Source organism: Neolamprologus brichardi, unplaced genomic scaffold, assembly GCF_056152115.1.
Source record: "Neolamprologus brichardi isolate AB-2024 unplaced genomic scaffold, ASM5615211v1 NODE_ptg000038l+_length_1369362_cov_1, whole genome shotgun sequence".
In the NCBI taxonomy this organism is placed as follows: domain Eukaryota; kingdom Metazoa; phylum Chordata; class Actinopteri; order Cichliformes; family Cichlidae; genus Neolamprologus; species Neolamprologus brichardi.
Genome location: NW_028270040.1, coordinates 776,481 through 795,000, shown reverse-complemented (window position 1 = coordinate 795,000; position 18,520 = coordinate 776,481). Strand labels below are relative to the sequence as shown.

The 18,520-nt window shown below is 44.8% G+C and overlaps 1 protein-coding gene and 1 pseudogene across 1 annotated transcript; one reads left to right on the top strand and one right to left on the bottom strand.

Moving 5' to 3' along the window:
- Window positions 1-1,843: 1,843 nt before the first annotated feature.
- LOC148095933 (serum amyloid P-component-like) lies at window positions 1,844-3,187 on the bottom strand (annotated as a pseudogene).
- Window positions 3,188-5,561: 2,374 nt separating this feature from the next.
- Window positions 5,562-17,506, top strand: naglu (N-acetylglucosaminidase, alpha). The gene is made up of 6 exons (XM_006801666.3): window positions 5,562-6,050; window positions 11,737-11,884; window positions 12,140-12,286; window positions 12,409-12,494; window positions 14,949-15,205; window positions 15,398-17,506. Exons 1-6 carry the CDS (start codon window positions 5,638-5,640, stop codon window positions 16,600-16,602), a joined length of 2,256 nt encoding a protein of 751 aa, XP_006801729.2. The 5' UTR covers window positions 5,562-5,637; the 3' UTR covers window positions 16,603-17,506.
- Window positions 17,507-18,520: the final 1,014 nt, after the last annotated feature.

The window sequence follows — 18,520 nt, the reverse complement described above, 5'->3', positions numbered from 1 at the left end:
CCTACAGTTTACTGGAACTTTGATGTTGGGATTGGAAATATGACAATAAACTTTTTTAATGAATCTTTCCGTTGTTGTGTTTTTTGACCAAAATATTTGTTGGTGAATAAAAAGTGTTTGTGGCTTCTTGTTTGATTCTGTTGTGGAAAAAATGACAGAAACATGAGCGCAGTCACTACGAGATGGATCGCAGTGAAAAGATGAGGGCGTGGAGCAGATCTGACTGTATGTATCTGTTTTAACCAATGGCAGCAGCAAAGACCATGAGACGTGTTCAAGCTTCACAGAGATCTGAAGTTTACAGAGGAGAAAGTCGTGCTGTAAACTGAGCCTCTGCATGTTTCACGTTTGATGCATTCATCCTTTTCTTGCTTGACTTTGTACACTTTGTGTTATCCAAGCTTCTGTTATTAGCCTCAGTTCTCCCTAAAACATCGATTCTTGACTTTTTCATGTGGTTGTCTCCCTCTGACAGCCTGCAACAAATTCTCGTGTTGTTCTCAAACAGGGATGTGGGACTCCGGGCCTCGAGGGTCCTGCAGGTTTGAGATGATGACCCAACATTTAAATGGCTCAATGACATCCTTAACATGTCTCATGTTTCCAGAGATAACGAACTAATCACAGGATTTTTACATGCATTTATTATGTAGACCCTTTTCAGTACTTTGTAGTATTGGATCGTGATTATTGATAAATCAATACAATAACTCGTTAATGTTCCACCTCTCAATGGAACTTCGAGCAACACAGAAACAGAAAAAATTTAATCTATAATAATACAATTAATTTGCACAATAAGAAGAAAGTCATTTTTAATCATGTGTTATTTAGAAATGTTACACTGCTTCTTAACCCTTTAAAGCCGGTCGGAGCAGCACGCTCTGTTTTGCATAACTATTTTTAAATCCCGGTAGCTCTGCAACCACGTGAGCTAGCGCAATTTTTTTGCATATGAAAGAGGAGTTGTACTTACATCTTATGCCATCAGCTTGTCCTCGGTCACAGTTTCCTTCCACATATAGTTTTGCAAAAACTGCACAAAAAGCACTTGCAGCAACAAAAACATAATATTCCAGAAACACGCTTTGCCGATCCGATCAGCTGTTCATAACACTTCCTACGGTGGAATAGACGTCAGCGCGAACTATCGCATGTCCGCCATGACCTGCCCGAAACCGGAAGTGACGTCATTTTTCGGAAATGTAGTTTTTTACCATCAGGGCCTCATGAGCCTATACTGGTGTTTTTAAAAGTTATGTTTGACTTTATGACTTTCTGTGTGGTTTCTGGGATGCTTAGGACTCATATTGCACTGCTGGAAATAGTTTATTTTGATGCATATGCTGCTTTTGTGCAAATTTGCACTATAATATTTATTTTCGTTTTTCCTGCAGTATATAAAAATTGGTGTATTTCAAAAATAAAACTATGAAGACACTCAAAATAAATTTCCTGTGGTGGGAAACTATTTTGTGCAACTTTTTTGTATTTACAGTTTTGAGGGATAAGCCTCTTAAATTTCTCTAACTAGAAATATATGTTAAAAAAACAAAAACGATTTTCAATTTTTTTGTAGTTTATTGCACTTTTTTGCAGTTTATGTAATTACTATGCACTTAATGCAGACATATTAATAAAATCTGGGCTGTAATGGTTGTATTGATGTATAGCAACTTGAAATGCTCCCAAAAATGGCTCCACAGCATGTAAACATATAATATAAGCTCTGGCGGACTTGGTTCTATGGTAGGTCACTTCTTGGTAACAGATGAAAAGCAGTTTGATGACAGATTTCAGTCCATCTCTTCCACGTATCAGGGTTTCTGTCCCAGCTGGGCGAGAGGTCCTCGTGTACAGCCTAACCGAGTGAGAGCGCGAGGGGTTGGTTGGATTTCAGTCACCGTGCAGCACGTCTGTGCAGGACAGGGTACCAAAGTCCACACACAGTGCCAATTATGAGATCCTGCAGGTTTTTCCAGTTGACCAGGAGTGAAGGAGTGACCCTGCATATCAGAGCTGATGTCACACAGAGAGACCTCCTTGTCCCAGAGGTGAACATCTGTCAGGTCTCCTACAAAGGACTGTTTTGCATTGAAGCCTCCACCACAAGTGTCTTGATCTTGACCCAGAATGATACTCGGAGTGCCAGACAGAAGATGCTGAAGGATTTCCCGGTCGCTGCGCTTTCCATTGACCCACATTGTTGTCATCCCGTTTGAGTCCCACGTAGAGCGAGTGGAGTTCCATTCATTTTCACTGTCAGGCAGCCCGACCATAGTTGGCGCCGTCCCTTTATCGTTCAGCCTGTACGCGCCCTCACAGGGCTGTAAAAGGAAGAAGCCGTTCGCTTCAGACGGGACAGCGAGGGAAAACAGTCTGCGCTCAGTCCAGTGAAGAATAAAATCACATGCACAGAGACAAAGCTGTGACGGACTGGTGGTGAGTTTGACATAAGAAGTTTGTGTGAAAGACCTGCAAAGGAACTGGAGGACCTCAGACGTTACAGAAGAGACCCTGTCAGGACTCGTGTGTCTATAATAAGCAGCATTTCTAAAAGATGGTTCTGCAGCCTTCAAAGCAACAAACGCGTGCCTCCTGTGGAATTTTTTCAGATGTGTCAATCCACATTTTTCAGTTTATCTGTGATGTGTGTGGGGCGGAGTCTGACTTTGGTAACGAAGGGACCACGGTAACCACCTTCAGGCGCACGCTGGGATGCAGCAGAGGGCTGCAGCAGAGGGCTGAAGTGTTACCCAGACAAATGCTACTGTTAGACGTTACCCACTACTTCAGAGGGTTAGTTCACCGCCGCCAGGATGTCTGTGCCTGCTGTTTGCCGATCCTCAAATTTAAATGTTTTGCTTCAAACGGGTGATGAGCTTTCCTTGTTGCACTGTCAATGTTCAGCATTTGAAGTACATCATTATGTCCTTTTTGTGTTTGTTTCTTTATTGATTCTAATAAAAAGAAATACATTGTAGCTAAAAATCTAAAGTGGTAACTGTAGCTTGTAAAGTGAGGAGAACCTGTTACATCATAGCGTCCATTCTTACTCTCATTTATTTTGTGCAGCACTAAAAGTACAAAGTCAGAACCCGTGTCCTCGTTACCTTCGGTCACCGGCTCGCTCACCTTGGTGCTGAGCATAAGCTGTGCAGAGTGAGGTCAACAGCAGCTCCTCCATCGTCTCCTGCTGTTGGACAATCGGACACGATTTGCTTTTGTTGGAGAAAATTTGGAGACTAAAAAAGTCTGAACTGATTCTGAGCAGTTACAACAAGTCAAATGACTCCGTTCACCAAGAGATCCCCTGATGTGGACCAGAGCTGCACACGTGTTTGTGGATGTGTGGTTAGCTGTTTGTGTGTACTTGTGTTACTGTCATAGTGACACGTTGTGGCTGCTCGACCTGCTTTGGGATCAAAAGTCATGGCTGCACAACAATCAGTCTTTCCAGGTAAGACCGATGCTGTGCTCGTCCCCACGTCGCAGTTATCCCCAAACTTTCTGTTCCATCAGTCGTGATGAGAGGAAAACTACGGGTATGAGTCATATTTGAGGTGACAGTGATCGACGTAAAGACTCTTATTCATTTACTCGTCCGTAACCTCTCTCCCTCTCCTGATTGGCTCCTGACTGTTTGGCACGCCCTCTTTTCACCTGCACAAGTAAGGTGAGTTTATTTTGATCCTCTCCAGAGTTCATACGACCTCTTTCTTTTTAAATGGACGACTTCAAATCTGACCTTGTGTTCTCTTTCAGAGCTGAGCTGTCCATGTGTGTCTGTGTTAAGTACACAACGAGCTGAGGTCAAACACAACACTGGAGAATCATTGATGGCTGTGTGATGATAACAAACCTTTGAACAGTGGTAACTGAGTGTTAGCCTGCTAGTATCACCAAGCTGAGACGTCAACCAGCTGAACTTTACTGAAACAACAAGCAGCACCAGCTGGCAGCTCATGAAAGATATTATGGTCAAATATGGATCACCTTACTCTGTGGAGGGAAATGAGTCTGTTGTGTTTGAACTTGAGTCAAAGACCACGACTCGATTACATTTAGACGATATTCATACACTGAGATATTATATTAAGCCCACTGAGTTGTGTTTAATAAATAAACCTCAAACAGGAATTATGAACATTGTCTGAATAGAAAGACCATTTGTTATTACTGTTTTATTTAAATAACACATTTAAAACAGAAGCTGACCCAAAGTGCTGGAGCCGCTGAGACCCAGCCTGTTCATTTATGTCCTCTGTAATGGACTTTTTGGTCGATATGTTTTGAGTTATTCGAGCTACCCTACCTGTCCTGATGTACTAAACAGAGGCAGGAAAACGTTCAGCTGACAGAGGTTTAAAACAGCCACATTTATAAATGTGGGTTTCCAGAACACCTAGTTTCTAAATGCACTGCTCAAAAAAATGAAAGGAACACGCTGACACTACATCAGATCTCAATGTCTGTATCATGCTGATGCAGACTGGCTGTGACTGATGGAAATGTTGAGCCTACAGAGAGAATTCAAAGACATCCTGAAAAGAAAAGTAAAAAGCTGACGACGTGGACTATTTTGCTGAAATATCCTTGGGCCCGCTGTTTAGCTAAATGCAAAACTGGTGATTATTTATTTCTATGTCAGAAAAGACGAGGGGGAAACGTGTCGGCCTCCACCTGTTACACCCTTACAGGTGATGCCTCTGCTGAGCAGATCAAGTTTAACTGCCTTGATGCTGCTCTGATTCAAAAATGCTGCTTTTTTGTTTTGCAGTAGTTTGCATAAAAAGCTGAAGCATGTTTGATTGTGTTGACTAATCATTATGGAAAGTTCAACTCAGTGTTCAGGATGTACACATGATGATTCATGAATCACAACACGCTGCTCTTCCCTGCATGGTGCAGCAGGCTGCTGTGGCGTGCTGGCGTGCAGGCATCAAAGGACACAGACTGAACAAACTCATCAGGAAGGTCGAGTCTGCTGTTGGCGTGAAGCTCTCCACCCTGGAGGAGGTGATCAGTGACAGACTGCTGGCTGCTGGTAATCATGGACAATGACTCCCACCCCTCCATAACACCAATCTGAAGAGCAGTTTCAGCAACAGGTTCCTTCGGCCTGGCTGTCTGAGGGAGCGCTACAGGAAGTCGTTCCTTCTGCTGCTGTCAGACTCTTTAATTCACCCACTGGGGTCAGATCGCCCACTGTCACTACACCACGACACACATACTATTCTTTTTATATTAAACCTATATCTCTACACTTATTTATCCACATATCTGTTTCTACACTGGTTTTCTGACTGCTTGATGTTGTGTATTTGCTGCTGTGGCCGCTGTGAGTCTGAGCTGTGTTTAAAGCGTCGGTAACACCGGCTTCAACAGTTTAACAGTAACTCGCACAACACTTCTCTAAGTTTACTGTCATGTGACAAACTGATCACGTGCCAAAAAGCTTTAAGCAAACAACACTCGCCGATTGGCTGACAGTCAACGGAGGCCGCAGCGCTTTCTCTGATTGGCCAGCAGGCTTTAGGTAAAGCAACGCTTCCGGGTTCTCCGCAAATGGACAAATAAACTCGTTTTTAAACTTATGCAACGGTGGGAAAGTGTCTCCCGTGGACAGGGCTCAAAATGTCCGGCGGAAGCGGCTGCTGCTTGGCTCTGTTGCTCGTCTGGAGCCTGTGTGTGAGCGCACGCTGCAGGTTTCCTTCTCTGGACCACATCAGACCGAGAGCCAGCGACCGAGCGCAGGGCAGAGCCGTGACCGAGCTGCTGCGGCGGCTGCTGGGGAACAGATCGGCCGAGTTCATCGTGTCGGTCAACGGGAGCCTCTCCAACGACAGCCTGGACGTGTGCGAGCTCAGGTCCACCAAAAACAACAAGGTCGTCGCCACCGGCAGCACCGGGGTGGCCGTGGCCTCCGGGATTTATAATTATTTGAAGTATTTTTGCAACTGCCACGTTTCCTGGTCCGGGAATCAGCTGGATCTGCCCAGACCTTTGCCAAAGCTCACCGGCGTCCTGCGCATCAGCACCCCGCACAGGTCAGTGACCCGCACCGTCCTCGCAAAGGCTGGTGTCAAAGCCCTCTGTGGCTGTCTCGCCTGGTTAGTGTGTCCAAACGGCTCACGTTTCATTTTCATGTCAGAGACAACAAACTGACACTTCCTGATCTCACACACAGCAAACAACAGGAGGAAAGTGTGTGTGTGTGCTTTCCCCACGCAGACATCCGATCAGCTGCGTTTAGACCCCCCAGAAGTGGGGGCAACATCTGCTACATGAATTGAATCTTTATTTTGAACGTGGTACAAAAAAAATACAACCACATAGAAAAAAAGAGACAAACAAACAAAACAAAGAAACCACAACTAAAAAAACAAAACATGCATTTTAAAAGAATTCTTATTTTAAAGGTGAAATGTTTTGTGAGTATAGTGAGAGTATATATGTCTGTCATTCACAGGTCATTGGCTACGTGACTTAAATATTTTTAGTTTTCCCAAAATAATGGCCCGGTCCCTACAGAGGGTGACAGGCCGCTGCACTCATAGTGTCGCAGCTCCATTAACATGTAGCAGGAAGCTAAACAAATCTCAGTCTGTCAGTTCTTTATTTGTTGTTGACACAGCCATTGTCCACTTTTTACTTTACTAGAGTTTTTACATTTTTAATTCACTATATATTTTAAACTTGGATTAAAAAAACAAAAAACTCAAACATGTTGTGTCACCTTTTCCCGTTCAGGTTTAAGCTCCATGTAGTCACATGCTGTGTCCCAATTCAGGGTCTGCACGCTTGAAGTACGCATTTCAAGTGCGATTACGTCACCGCCACGCGACGACGGCTGTCCCAATTCGAAGTGTACTTCAAATGCGTACTCCAAGGTCGTGTCCAAATTCATGGGCTGCATCCTCCTGAGGCCGCATTTGTAGACCGATTACGTCACAGCGACGCGCCGAAGGCTGTCCAAATTCGTAGACTCCTCCGAATGCAGACGACAAATGCGTCCTCCTTTTCCCCGAATTTGAAGGATGGGTCGGGTGTGTCCTTCGTGGCCTACCATATCCCAGAATTCATAGCGCGGCCCAGCCAAACTCCAGTTTCCAACAATGGCGGCCGCTACTAAGTTTTAAAATTACTCTTACTAATCTTTCTGGGTCACAAAATAAACTTTTAACATATTTTCAGGCGAGAAAGTAGCTGTGTAAACATCAAATATCTGCTCGGTTTATCAAGACATCGCATATTTGCAAAAGTGCTTTAACGTTTTCGGAGACGTCTGCTACCCACCAGCTCGATAGCTCGCCGGGAGCTCGAGGGTCACTGATGCGGCCGAGAACGGCACAACTCCCAGCACATCATTTTCAGATCACCGCGGAGTTTCGCTGCTCGGGTTAAACGTAATATATAAGCAGTGTTGGGAAGGTTACTTTTAAAATGTATTCCATTACAGATTACATGCCCCAAAATGTATTCTGTAAAGTATTCCGTTACGTTACTCAATGAGAGTAACGTATTCTGAATACTTTGGATTACTTAATATATTATCATGCTGTTTACAACTACATGAATGTACTATTGCTGTGATTTATTACTGTTACTGAAGGTCCGCGGCTCCGAACCGTAGTAAAGGGACCTCTGGCTAATACGGTGGGTTCTGTGTCGGCTCGTAGCCGAAAACTAGCTTTACTTTGTTGTCTGGGTCAACTTTGCTAGCAGAGACAGAGAGAGGCGTTGAAAGGCTGCTCCAACAGAACTTATTGTTTCAGAGGAAAACACGAACACGGTGTACAGTCGAGTCTTAATAGCTTACTTACAGCTGGGCTCGTCAGGCTCTCTTCTTGGCTGCAGTGGTTATTATTATATTTACATGCTTCCAGCTCCCGTTTCTGCTCGATGACAGCTCGTACTTTTCCTTTTTCTCCCTCCCTCGCTCACAGACACATAACGGGTATGGCAGTCCATTCTCCCTGCAGCACGGACTACACTGCCCATGATGCTACATTCTTTAGAGCTATACCTGTAGCATTCTGCCTGTTAGCTTAGCACAACAACAACAACAGGCGCTCTCTCACCCAGGAAACACGCAGAGAGAGCGTCACCCTGTAACCATGGCAACCGTAACGCTGCCGCCTGGAACAACAGAACGTAGCTGTCAAACAAAACCCAAACAGTCCTGACCCGCCACAATATGAAACAGGGAAGTACCGCCGTGTAATCCATTTATTTCAACAAAGTAACTGTATTCTAAATACCACCTTTTTAAACGGTAACTGTAACGGAATACAGTTACTCATATTTTGTATTTTAAATACGTAACGGCGGTACATGTATTCCGTTACTCCCCAACACTGTATATAAGTCACTTAGACAACCTAAAAATGTTATTGTTGGGCTTTTTTCAGTGTTTTGTTTGTTCGTGAGTAAATCGGTTTGCCTGAGATTAAAGTTATTAGATTAAATTAGATAAAATAAAACTTTATTAATCCCTTGGGTGGGTTCCTCCTTGGTTTTCACACAGCTGACTAAACGTCAAACAGAAAACTGATTAAACAGAAGTGTGAGACGGTCGAGAATTTACACCAGTGTCCTGTTATATTTTAGACAGCAAGGAGCAGACGGCCGAGTTTATTAAACTCCACCGAGACAGCGCTGACGCTAATCTGAAGGCTAGACCGTCACATTTCACGGCCGTTTACTTCCGGCCTACCCGACCTTCTGAGGACCCGGCCCACGTAGACCGCGAAGGCCGGGTCCTCAGGAGGATGCAGCCCATGAATTTGGGCACGATACAAATGCGCCGTCGATTTCCCCAAATATCAAGCGTGGTCCGGTGCACGCTTCGTGGTCCCATATATCCCACAATTCATAGCGCGGCGGTGGGTGTGGATAATTTTGCCGCAAAATACGGCAGAAGGGAGCGGCCAAGAGTGAACTGTCAAAAGTAAGTACTGAATATGACGTCACTTATTTATGTGCGAATGTTTAATAACGAAGAACATTAAAACATTACTGTTGACCACATGCCGGCAAAGTTGTCTGACATTAGTGACGTTTGTACTTACAGCGTTAACTTGGCTTTAAAGCATGCATATATATATATATATATATATATATATATATATATATATATATATATATATATATATATATATATATATATATATATATATATATATATATATATATATATATATATTAATTAGTCCCATGGCCTCAGATACTCAAATAATCAAAGTGATGTCATGACAAAACATTTTTCTCCTTCATTTCTGTCACACAAAGCTGTATGTAACGTTTCTCGCGGTTAGTATCATGGTTGCTAGGCAACCTGAACAGCGCGACGAAGGGCTAGACTGTCCCATTTCACAAGCCTCTTACTTCCGCACTTCTCGTACTTGTAGTGCGCGTACTTCAAGCGTGCAGACTCTGAATTGGGACACAGCTACAGATAGCTGGTTGGGAGGTTCCCCACTGATGATGTTACATCCCAGTCAGCTGTTGTAAAGACCTGCTGCTGTCAGATGAAATTACAGTTCACATGAACATAACTAAGAAAAATGTTTTCCCACCAAATCCACTTCACCCCGTTACACTGGATGTTGGCCAGCTCCTCTCAGTCGTTCCTGGGAACCTCTCACCACAGAGTGGGCCTGTTGCAGTCACGGCCCCCGATGGCATCACGGCAGTCGGTGGTTCTTATAGTTCTCCCTCACCTAAGAACCAATGCACATCGAGTGCTTTTGTGACAGGTTCAAACTACACACGATGCCGGGCTACTGTCCGTATTTGAATAAAATGACGACAGTATTTGGGGGCGGGGCGTATGATTCTCAGCCTCGCTGCCCACAACCCAACAAACCCGGGTGCATGAGAAATGGAGCGTTGTCACACATGTGTCATTGTTTTCTCTAAGCGCTTGTACTGCCGCCAGGCCCTTTAAAGGACTCTTCCTTTCAGTTGTCTGCTGTGCATTAGACCCGCATCAGCTCACTGCAGCTATGTCATGTGCAGAGTGGCTGAACCATCGGCAGCATGTGCGGCTCAGTTTGTTTTGCTCATGTCTGTAACATAGTTGTGGGGAGCAGTGTGTAATCCTTCAGCATCACACAGGGAGTGTCTACACCCAGGCCTCCACTCTCACGTCACTGGAACAGTTGAAGTGTTGTAGCTTTATTTATGTTTTTCTGTTTGTTTAAGCTTCAGTGCTGTATTTAAGCACCGTGTTGTGATTTGGTGCCCTGTAAATAAAATTGAATTATATGAAAAGTTTATATGTTGGTGTTGTAACTCTGTACTTCATGTGTCAGTGGCTTTGAATCCAACGGCTCACAAGCAGGACAGCTGAAGGAATGACAGTGAGTGATGCTGATTAGGTCTGGACTGTATGGACTCAAGGAACAACTTCAAAGGTGTTAACTGTTGTTCAAGACAGTGACAGACTGGCGACCTGTCCAGGGTGCGACCCTGCCTCTCACTCTAGTAGGCTCTAGCCTATTAGGCTGTATTACCCAGTTTTAACCTTGAGGTTACCTGGATAGCTCCAAATCCCTCAGCCAGGACAGCCAGGCAGTCACAGAAGCCACCTTCTCCGGGTGTTTTTTCAACAAATCAGCATTGTCAACCACTACAACAATGCACTTGCAGTGTTAAGCTGATGCACACCTTCAGACTCTGGTCTCCCTTCATTCTGCTGGAGAACTTTGAGTGTGAGGAGAGCTGGAGGGGCAGGGCTGTGTGATTTAGAGTATATTTTGAGGACACATAAATAGTATTACAGTTTTACTGATGAAATGAAACACGAACTGTTTTTATCATCATGTCTTTAAAACATGATGTAGAGCTCAGCCATCATATTTCTAAAGCAGGAATAGTTTGGTTTTACAGGTTATTGGGAAAAGAAACCGTTCTAATACAACAATAACACTGCAAACTATCAATCACACCATCCATCCATTCGCTTATTGTTTTCAGGAGCCTATCCCAGCTGTCATAGGGCGAGAGGCGGGGTACACCCTGGACAGGTCGCCAGTCTGTCGCAGGGCCAACACACAGGGACAGACAACCATTCACACCCATTTAGATTTTTCAATTAACCTATCCCCACAAACTGCACGTCTTTGGACGGTGGGAGGAAGCCGGAGTACCCGGAGGGAACCCACACAAACTCCACACAGAAAGACCTGATGGTGGAATTGAACTCAGGACCTTCTTGCTGTGAGGCAACGCACGATCGGATATCCTCGTGTTGGTGTTGTTCCCAGATCATCAAACTAAAGGTTGTTCCAGGATCAACATTGCAAGTGACCAATCAGAATGTTGTGATGTCATACTTTTGCGACTTCGGGAAAAACCGGCGTAAAACAAAAAACTGTACTTAAGCTGTGAGAAACCGCCTTTGTCCGCCGATCAACGGACCCTAACCCTGACCGTTTAATAAACGCTAAGCAGAATTGATATTGTCCTTGCAACATTGGAATTTCATAAATGCACGAATGGGTTGGTGCGCAAAAGAATAACGTCACAATAATGTGATTCGTCACTTGCGATGTTGAACCTGGAACAACATTTTCATGATGATCTGGGAACAACACCAACATGACGATATTATATCCGTGAGGCAACAGTGCTAACCACCGTGCTATAATCATTATACTACATTTGTATTATATTTCTGCATTAAATAAAATGCATTTCTAAGCCACATATTTGTGTATTTGTATCCAGATTCCGGTACTATCAGAACGTCTGCACCTTTAGTTATTCCTCCGTGTGGTGGGACTGGCCGAGATGGGAGAGAGAGATCGATTGGATGGCACTGAATGGAATCAATCTGCCGCTGGCGTTCACTGGCCAAGAAGCCCTGTGGCAGGAGGTGAGGAAGTCAAGTTCAGCTGGTTTTTTTCTGCAGCTCTCACAATGATATGAATCAGGACTAGATCAGCTGTTGTACTTCAGCTGGTTGGCATAGTTCTCTGAGCAGTACGGGGAAGAAGTTAAAGTTGGAGAACAGGCTCAGCCAGAAGCCAGTACATAAGACGTCTAGGAAGCTTTGGTTAACACTGAAATAAGTTGGGACTAGAAACAAAATGCAGACTGAGTGTTTAGCAGCTGCTCTTGTTGTTTTTAGGTTTACCGTGCTCTCGGGTTAAACCAGTCCGAGATAGAGGAGTTCTTCTCCGGTCCGGCGTTCCTTGCCTGGAACCGTATGGCAAACTTGTTCAAGTTTGGTGGACCTCTGCCGCAGTCCTGGCACGTGTACCAGCTCTACCTTCAAGTAATCAAACCTCAACACATGTCAATGGACCCAAACCATTTGTGTTTAAACCAAGTTGAATGTGCGCTGAGACGCTGCTGTGGACTCAATCGTCTCACATCACTTTTTCTCACTTTTTCCAGTTTAAGATTTTAGAGCGGATGAGATCCTTTGGCATGATCCCTGTGCTGCCGGCCTTCTCTGGAAACATTCCCAAGGGAATCCTCAGGTCACTCTTCTTTATGTCTCAACATCCTTTTCTGCTCTGTGCCACAGCCAAACCAGTGCTACCATTAATAATGACATAAACCAGTCTGATTGGCTGCGGGTATTTATTTTTCTTACAGATGTGTGATGATTATCTGCCGTTACAGCGCTAGGACTAAAGTGTGGGGCAAGTTAACATGAAAAGTGTTGATAGGAGTGAGACGTTCTGCAGGTCCTGCAACTACTAACCATCAACAGTTAATTTAATGAGCAATGCAGCCTGTGTGTTCATGATGTTACTTTGCCACATAAACAGCATTGTTGAGGCTCAAAATAATAGATTTTCTGGGGTTAATTGTGATTTGAAGTACAAATGCTGTAAAGTCAATAAATATCAAAAGTGGATAAAAATAGACTGAAAATGGCCAAAACCTCCTGACATGTAGTGAAATATTATCAAGACCTAGTATCACTAATTTTACTTGAATGTAGTTAAATCTAGTCCGTGTTTGCTGCTACTGTCCTTCTGACAAACTGATCTTTGTCACTGAGTCTTATTCTTACCTTGTGAAAGAAACAAGTACACATGCAACATCACGTTTATCTAACATGCGCAGCCGTCAGTTTTGACCACCATACGCATGCTGGTAATGCCACAGATAAGGAAACACATGATCTCGACCCGAGGTTGAGGAAGCTCTGAGGATGTTGTGAGGCAGGATTCACATGGATGCATTTCAGGCTTTGACACGCTCGCTTCTCATTCGCTTTGGTTGGAGTGACGTCACGAGCTGCCAAACTGAACTACGGATCCGTTGGTCTTTGGAAGTGCCAGCCAATCAGAGCACACGTGTTTTTATTCAAACACACAAATGCAGCTGCTAGCCAATGAAATCATGTTATGCGAATATCCCAAGACAGTCATTTGGCACCAAAACCCAGCAGACATTGATCGTTGCAATAAAAGTTACTAACAGGTCGCTACCTGGGTGACTATGGCCCAGGTGGTAGAGCGGGTCATATACTAATCCACAGGTTGGTGGTTCGATCTCGGGCTCCTCCTGTGTCAAATGATTTTTGGGTGAGATGCTGAATGCTCACCCCAACTGGTCGCAGCAGATGGCCGCCCCTCCCTGAGCCTGGTTCTGCCGGAGGTTTCTTCCTGTTAAAAGGGAGTTTTTCCTTCCCACTGTCGCCAAAGTGCTTGCTCATAGGGGGTCATATGATTGTTGGGCTTTTCTCTGTATCTATGAAGTACCTTGAGGCGACATTTGTTGTGATTTGGCGCTATATAAATAAAATTGAATTAAATTGAATTGAATTGTGACGTGTCTGTGTGAGTGTTAGATAGAGGTTAACCACAGATAAAAACACTGGGTGAAGGTATTTGTGACCAGACGGGAGCAAAAAGTTCTTTGAGTGCTCAAGTTCAGTAGAAAGGCGCTACAAGTACCAGACCATTTCTTCGTTAAAATGAAATGGTCTGTAGTTGTATAGCGCTTTGCTTAGTCCCTGTGGACCCCAAAGCGCTTTACACTACATCCAGTTATCCACACATTCACACACTGGTGATGGCAGCTACATTGTAGCCACAGCCACCCTGGGGCGCACTGACAGAGGCGAGGCTGCCGGACACTGGCGCCACCGGGCCCTCTGACCACCACCAGTAGGCAACGGGTGTATTGTCCAAGGACACAACGACCGAGACTGACCAAGCCGGGGCTCAAACCGGCAACCTTCTGATTACAAGGCGAACTCCCAACTGTTGAGTCACGATCGGACCTTGCCAAATGTGTCTGTCACTAGTAAAGTTAGGAATATTAGGCGAAGTAACATTAACTCTCGTGTTCATCTCAGCTAGCCTGTTTTAAACACACTATACCACCATCTCTTATAAAGAAGGTTTCTCGTCTGTTTTTGAGCATTTCATGTTGGAATTAAAGAATTACATTTCATCAAAAGAGGCAACAATTCTGAAACTCTGGATATTTTCCACTGATAAAAAGAACCAGACCTACCACACCGTACGGTAGGCTCCATAACAGATCATGAATGTGTGCACGGGTTAGTCCACTTCCACAGCACGATGGATCCAAAATGGAGTCGCAGTAGATCTGATTTCCCAAATCATCCCATCTGGATCCGTGTTGGACCTGTAGCTTGTCCCAGCACAATCTGTATTATTCAAACATGATACAGAAATATGTCAAATCTAGCTGCCCAGGCATTCTTATAACATGCTTGCCTTTACTGATGAAGCTGCCTTTTTTCCATTTATTTTCATCTGCACTGTGTTTATCTCTGTTTTAGAATTTAAAAACAGAAACGCTTTAATCACTTTTTCCTGGCAGTCAGAATTGTTTGAATTGGTTTGTTAGTTTCTGTCCTGTAGCAGCAAACTGCATCTCTGTCTGTCAAACCTATTTCATGACTCTGACTAGAGAGTTAGTTTTGCTGCTGCTTGCTTGTGTTTCAGGCTGTATCCAGAGGCCAGAGTAACCAGACTGGGGCCATGGTCTCATTTCAACTGCAGCTACTCATGTTCGCTTGTCTTGGACCCACAAGACCCCCTTTTCCACCACATTGGTTCCCTGTATCTGTCCCAAGTGCTGAAGCAATTTGGGACGGATCACATTTACAGCACTGACACCTTCAATGAAATGACTCCACCCTCCTCTGACCCCGCCTACCTGTCTGCAGTCAGTCGCTCAGTCTTTGCCTCAATGACAGCAGGTGGGTGTTTGAATCAGCTGCCTGAACCGTGACAATTTCTGGGTCCAAGTACAATAATTGCCCTAGTTTGTTGCCCCACGGATGACCTGTTGTACAACTTTCTTGCACAAACAGTTTGCTCCCTGCTGATTTTGAGCCATGTTCAAGAACTGGTCTATTGTCTGGCCCTCATCCAAATGTTTTTCTCTCCAGTTGATCCCCGGGCAGTCTGGCTGATGCAAGGTTGGCTGTTCTTCAGCGATGCAGCGTTCTGGAAACCAGCCCAGATTCAGGCCCTACTACACGGAGTGCCGCTCGGACGGATGATTGTGCTGGACCTGTTTGCAGAGACCGAGCCAATCTTCTCCTACACAGAGTCTTTCTATGGGCAGCCCTTCATTTGGTGTATGTTGCAGAACTTTGGGGGCAACAGTGGGCTGTTTGGTACGGTTGAGAGCATCAATTCAGGCCCTTTTAAAGCCTTGCATTTCCCAAACTCCACCTTAGTAGGCATAGGCATGACACCAGAAGGCATCGAGCAGAATCCCGTGACGTATGAACTGATGAGTGAGCTGGCTTGGCGCAAGGAGCCAGTCAACTTGGCCAAGTGGGTGTCGCTCTATGCCATACGTCGCTATGGCAATACACAAGAGAGCCTGACTGCTGCATGGAGGCTCTTATTTGCCAGCATTTACAACTGCAGCGACCCACACTACCGAAACCACAACCACAGCCCACTGGTCCGCAGACCATCCTTTCACATGAACACTGGGCTTTGGTATGACCCCGCTGACTTGTACAAAGCTTGGAAACTCATCATGGATGCAGCTCCTTCTCTCATGTCCAAAGAGACATTCAGGTACGATCTTGTGGATGTGACACGGGAGGTGCTACAAGTACTGACGACGTCCTTTTATCGAGATATCGCAGATGCTTTCAAGAAGCAAAACATGTCAGAGTTGCTGACGGCAGGTGGCGTGCTAGTCTATGACCTCTTGCCGGAGCTCAATCGATTGCTGAGTAGCAACCGAAACTTCCTGTTGGGGACGTGGCTGGAGCGAGCTCGGTCCCTCGCCGTGGATGACAAGGAGGCGCAGCTCTATGACATGAATGCCAGAAACCAGATCACTCTCTGGGGTCCCAGTGGTGAGATCCTGGACTATGCCAGCAAAGAGTGGGGGGGGCTCATGGAGGACTACTATGCCCAGCGATGGGGCCTGTTTGTCCAAACGTTGGTGGAATGCCTGAACAGCGGACAGCCCTTCAAGCAGGCGGCCTTCAACCAGGCGGTATTCCAAATAGAAAAAGGATTCATTTACAACGGCAGAAAGTACCCGACCAAACCTCAGGGAGACACGTACGAGATTGCTTATAGGATCTTCCTCAAGTACTTTCCACAGGCCCTGAACAGACTATAGTGAGCAGAGAGTACATTTCTGAAAAACTTGCAAGTAACAGCTTGAAGAATGTGTTTGTCCACCTTCAGTTGTCCTCAGCTGTCCCTGAACAAACTGCTTGGGTTTACGGGAACGATATGTTTTTTGCACACTTACTGAAATCAGCAACAGGTGGTTTTGTCTGTTCTTGGAAGATTATTTTCACGACTGATCACATTCCCGATAATGCTCCGTATCAGAGGAGGAAGCATCAGATCTCTGCTCGACTGTGATACTGTTTTAGACGGAACACGTCGTAAGGAAAATGTTTCACATATTCAGCATTCCAGATTAATGCGAGAAGACTGATAGGAATCTCCAATCTGCATGCATAACCTGCTGTACCTGAGATGTGCACTTCAGTGTCCCGCTACTGTTCGTGGGAAAATCTAGCAGGGAAGTAGAAGCACATTTAACACACAAAATAATGTGTAGTTATAGTTTCAACTATAACGCAGACACGAGTCTGATCTCCATCTTTAGTCGCACAGAAAGCAAATCTGAATATTGGACATGCTGTTTTTAGAAACGGACTCTGTTATGCATTAGTCTGAAGTTAATTTGGATATTGTGATTTTTTTTTTTCTTGTTTTTTCTAAATGAAATGAGCGACAGGAACATGTTTTATAGAACTGACACTAAGTAGAGGCAGAGCAAGAAGGCCAGCGTCCCGCTTATCGAACTGTTTGGGTGCTTCAGACGCTGGTTAACAACCACCTCCTGTATTTAGAGCTCCTGCTCACATGCTCAGTTAAACGTAGTAATAATCCACAAAGGTCTTCCAAACAGATGAATTTGTATTTAGCAATGAACGATAAAGCTGACAAGCTCGTGTATTCTTGTCTGAATGATTATTCTGATTAAAAAAATATATTTTTATATCAAAATAAACACCTGTCAGACTTTGACATGTCAAAGGAATCAGTTACTTTTTCAGAAGAACAGTTGTGTTCATCACATTGATCAGAACTGACCCCTTGAAGCGTAGATCGCAGGTGCCCCAGAAACAGTCCAGCACAAAGTAGCAGGACGTGAGCTGCAAGCTTGGGCACGCTGCCTTTATGACCATTAAACAAGCTGGTGGAGAAAGCATTTAAAATGGAGCATAATTTAAAAATTGAACACCGACTGAAAAATACTTTGTGTGTATTTCAGGAGCTGCATGAAACCATTTATAACATTTCTCATTAATGAAGGCATCTTTTAAATATCTCTGAAATGTGCAGTGACTCTCAGCGGTCCCCAGGACAGCCCCCAGCTGGCTCCCCAGGCATGGCATCAGACCAGGTGGGGTTCTCCCCGATAATGGACAGAGAATCCGAGTACTGGAGCTGGCCCTCCCTGAGGTCCCTGCCGCAGTATCCTCGAGGCTTGACGAGGATGTCGCCTTCAGGGGCCACTGCTGCCCGATTTTCAGGACCAGAATCAGAAATGCTTTATTAAACCCGAAGGAAATTATGGGTTACAGCAGGCAGCACGCTAAATGGTGCATGCGCACATACAGACGAACCCTCTGACCAAACTTTACACAAACATCACATTGGGAAGACAGGTCAGAGAAGTAGGCTGATAGGAAAAAAACAACGAAAATACATAACATGAGGTGAGAGGAGGAGAAAGAAACTCCACTCAGACTGAGCTCCTACTGGGAGAACAGTTTGAGAACAGAAGAAACACCCCAGCACAAAAAGCACATGACTGTCAATACACCATAGAAACACAAGACAAGCAACAGGGGCGGGTAAAGGTGAGAGAGAGCCGGTGTAGACAAGGCATCCGGTCCTGCAGCATGTCTGCGCTGGTCCAGTCGAACGCCATCTGCCCCGGAAGGGGACAGGCATCGAAGGCGAAGACCAGGTATGACTGATTGCTAATACTTTATTTATCCCAATGGAAATTG

Coding starts and splice junctions, on each gene's coding strand:
- naglu (XM_006801666.3), top strand. CDS start 5,638: ATGTCCGGCGGAAGCGGCTGCTGCTTGGCTCTGTTGCTCGTCTGGAGC. Junction 6,051..11,736: donor CGCATCAGCACCCCGCACAG/GTCAGTGACCCG, acceptor ATTTGTATCCAG/ATTCCGGTACTATCAGAACG. Junction 12,287..12,408: donor TGTACCAGCTCTACCTTCAA/GTAATCAAACCT, acceptor CACTTTTTCCAG/TTTAAGATTTTAGAGCGGAT.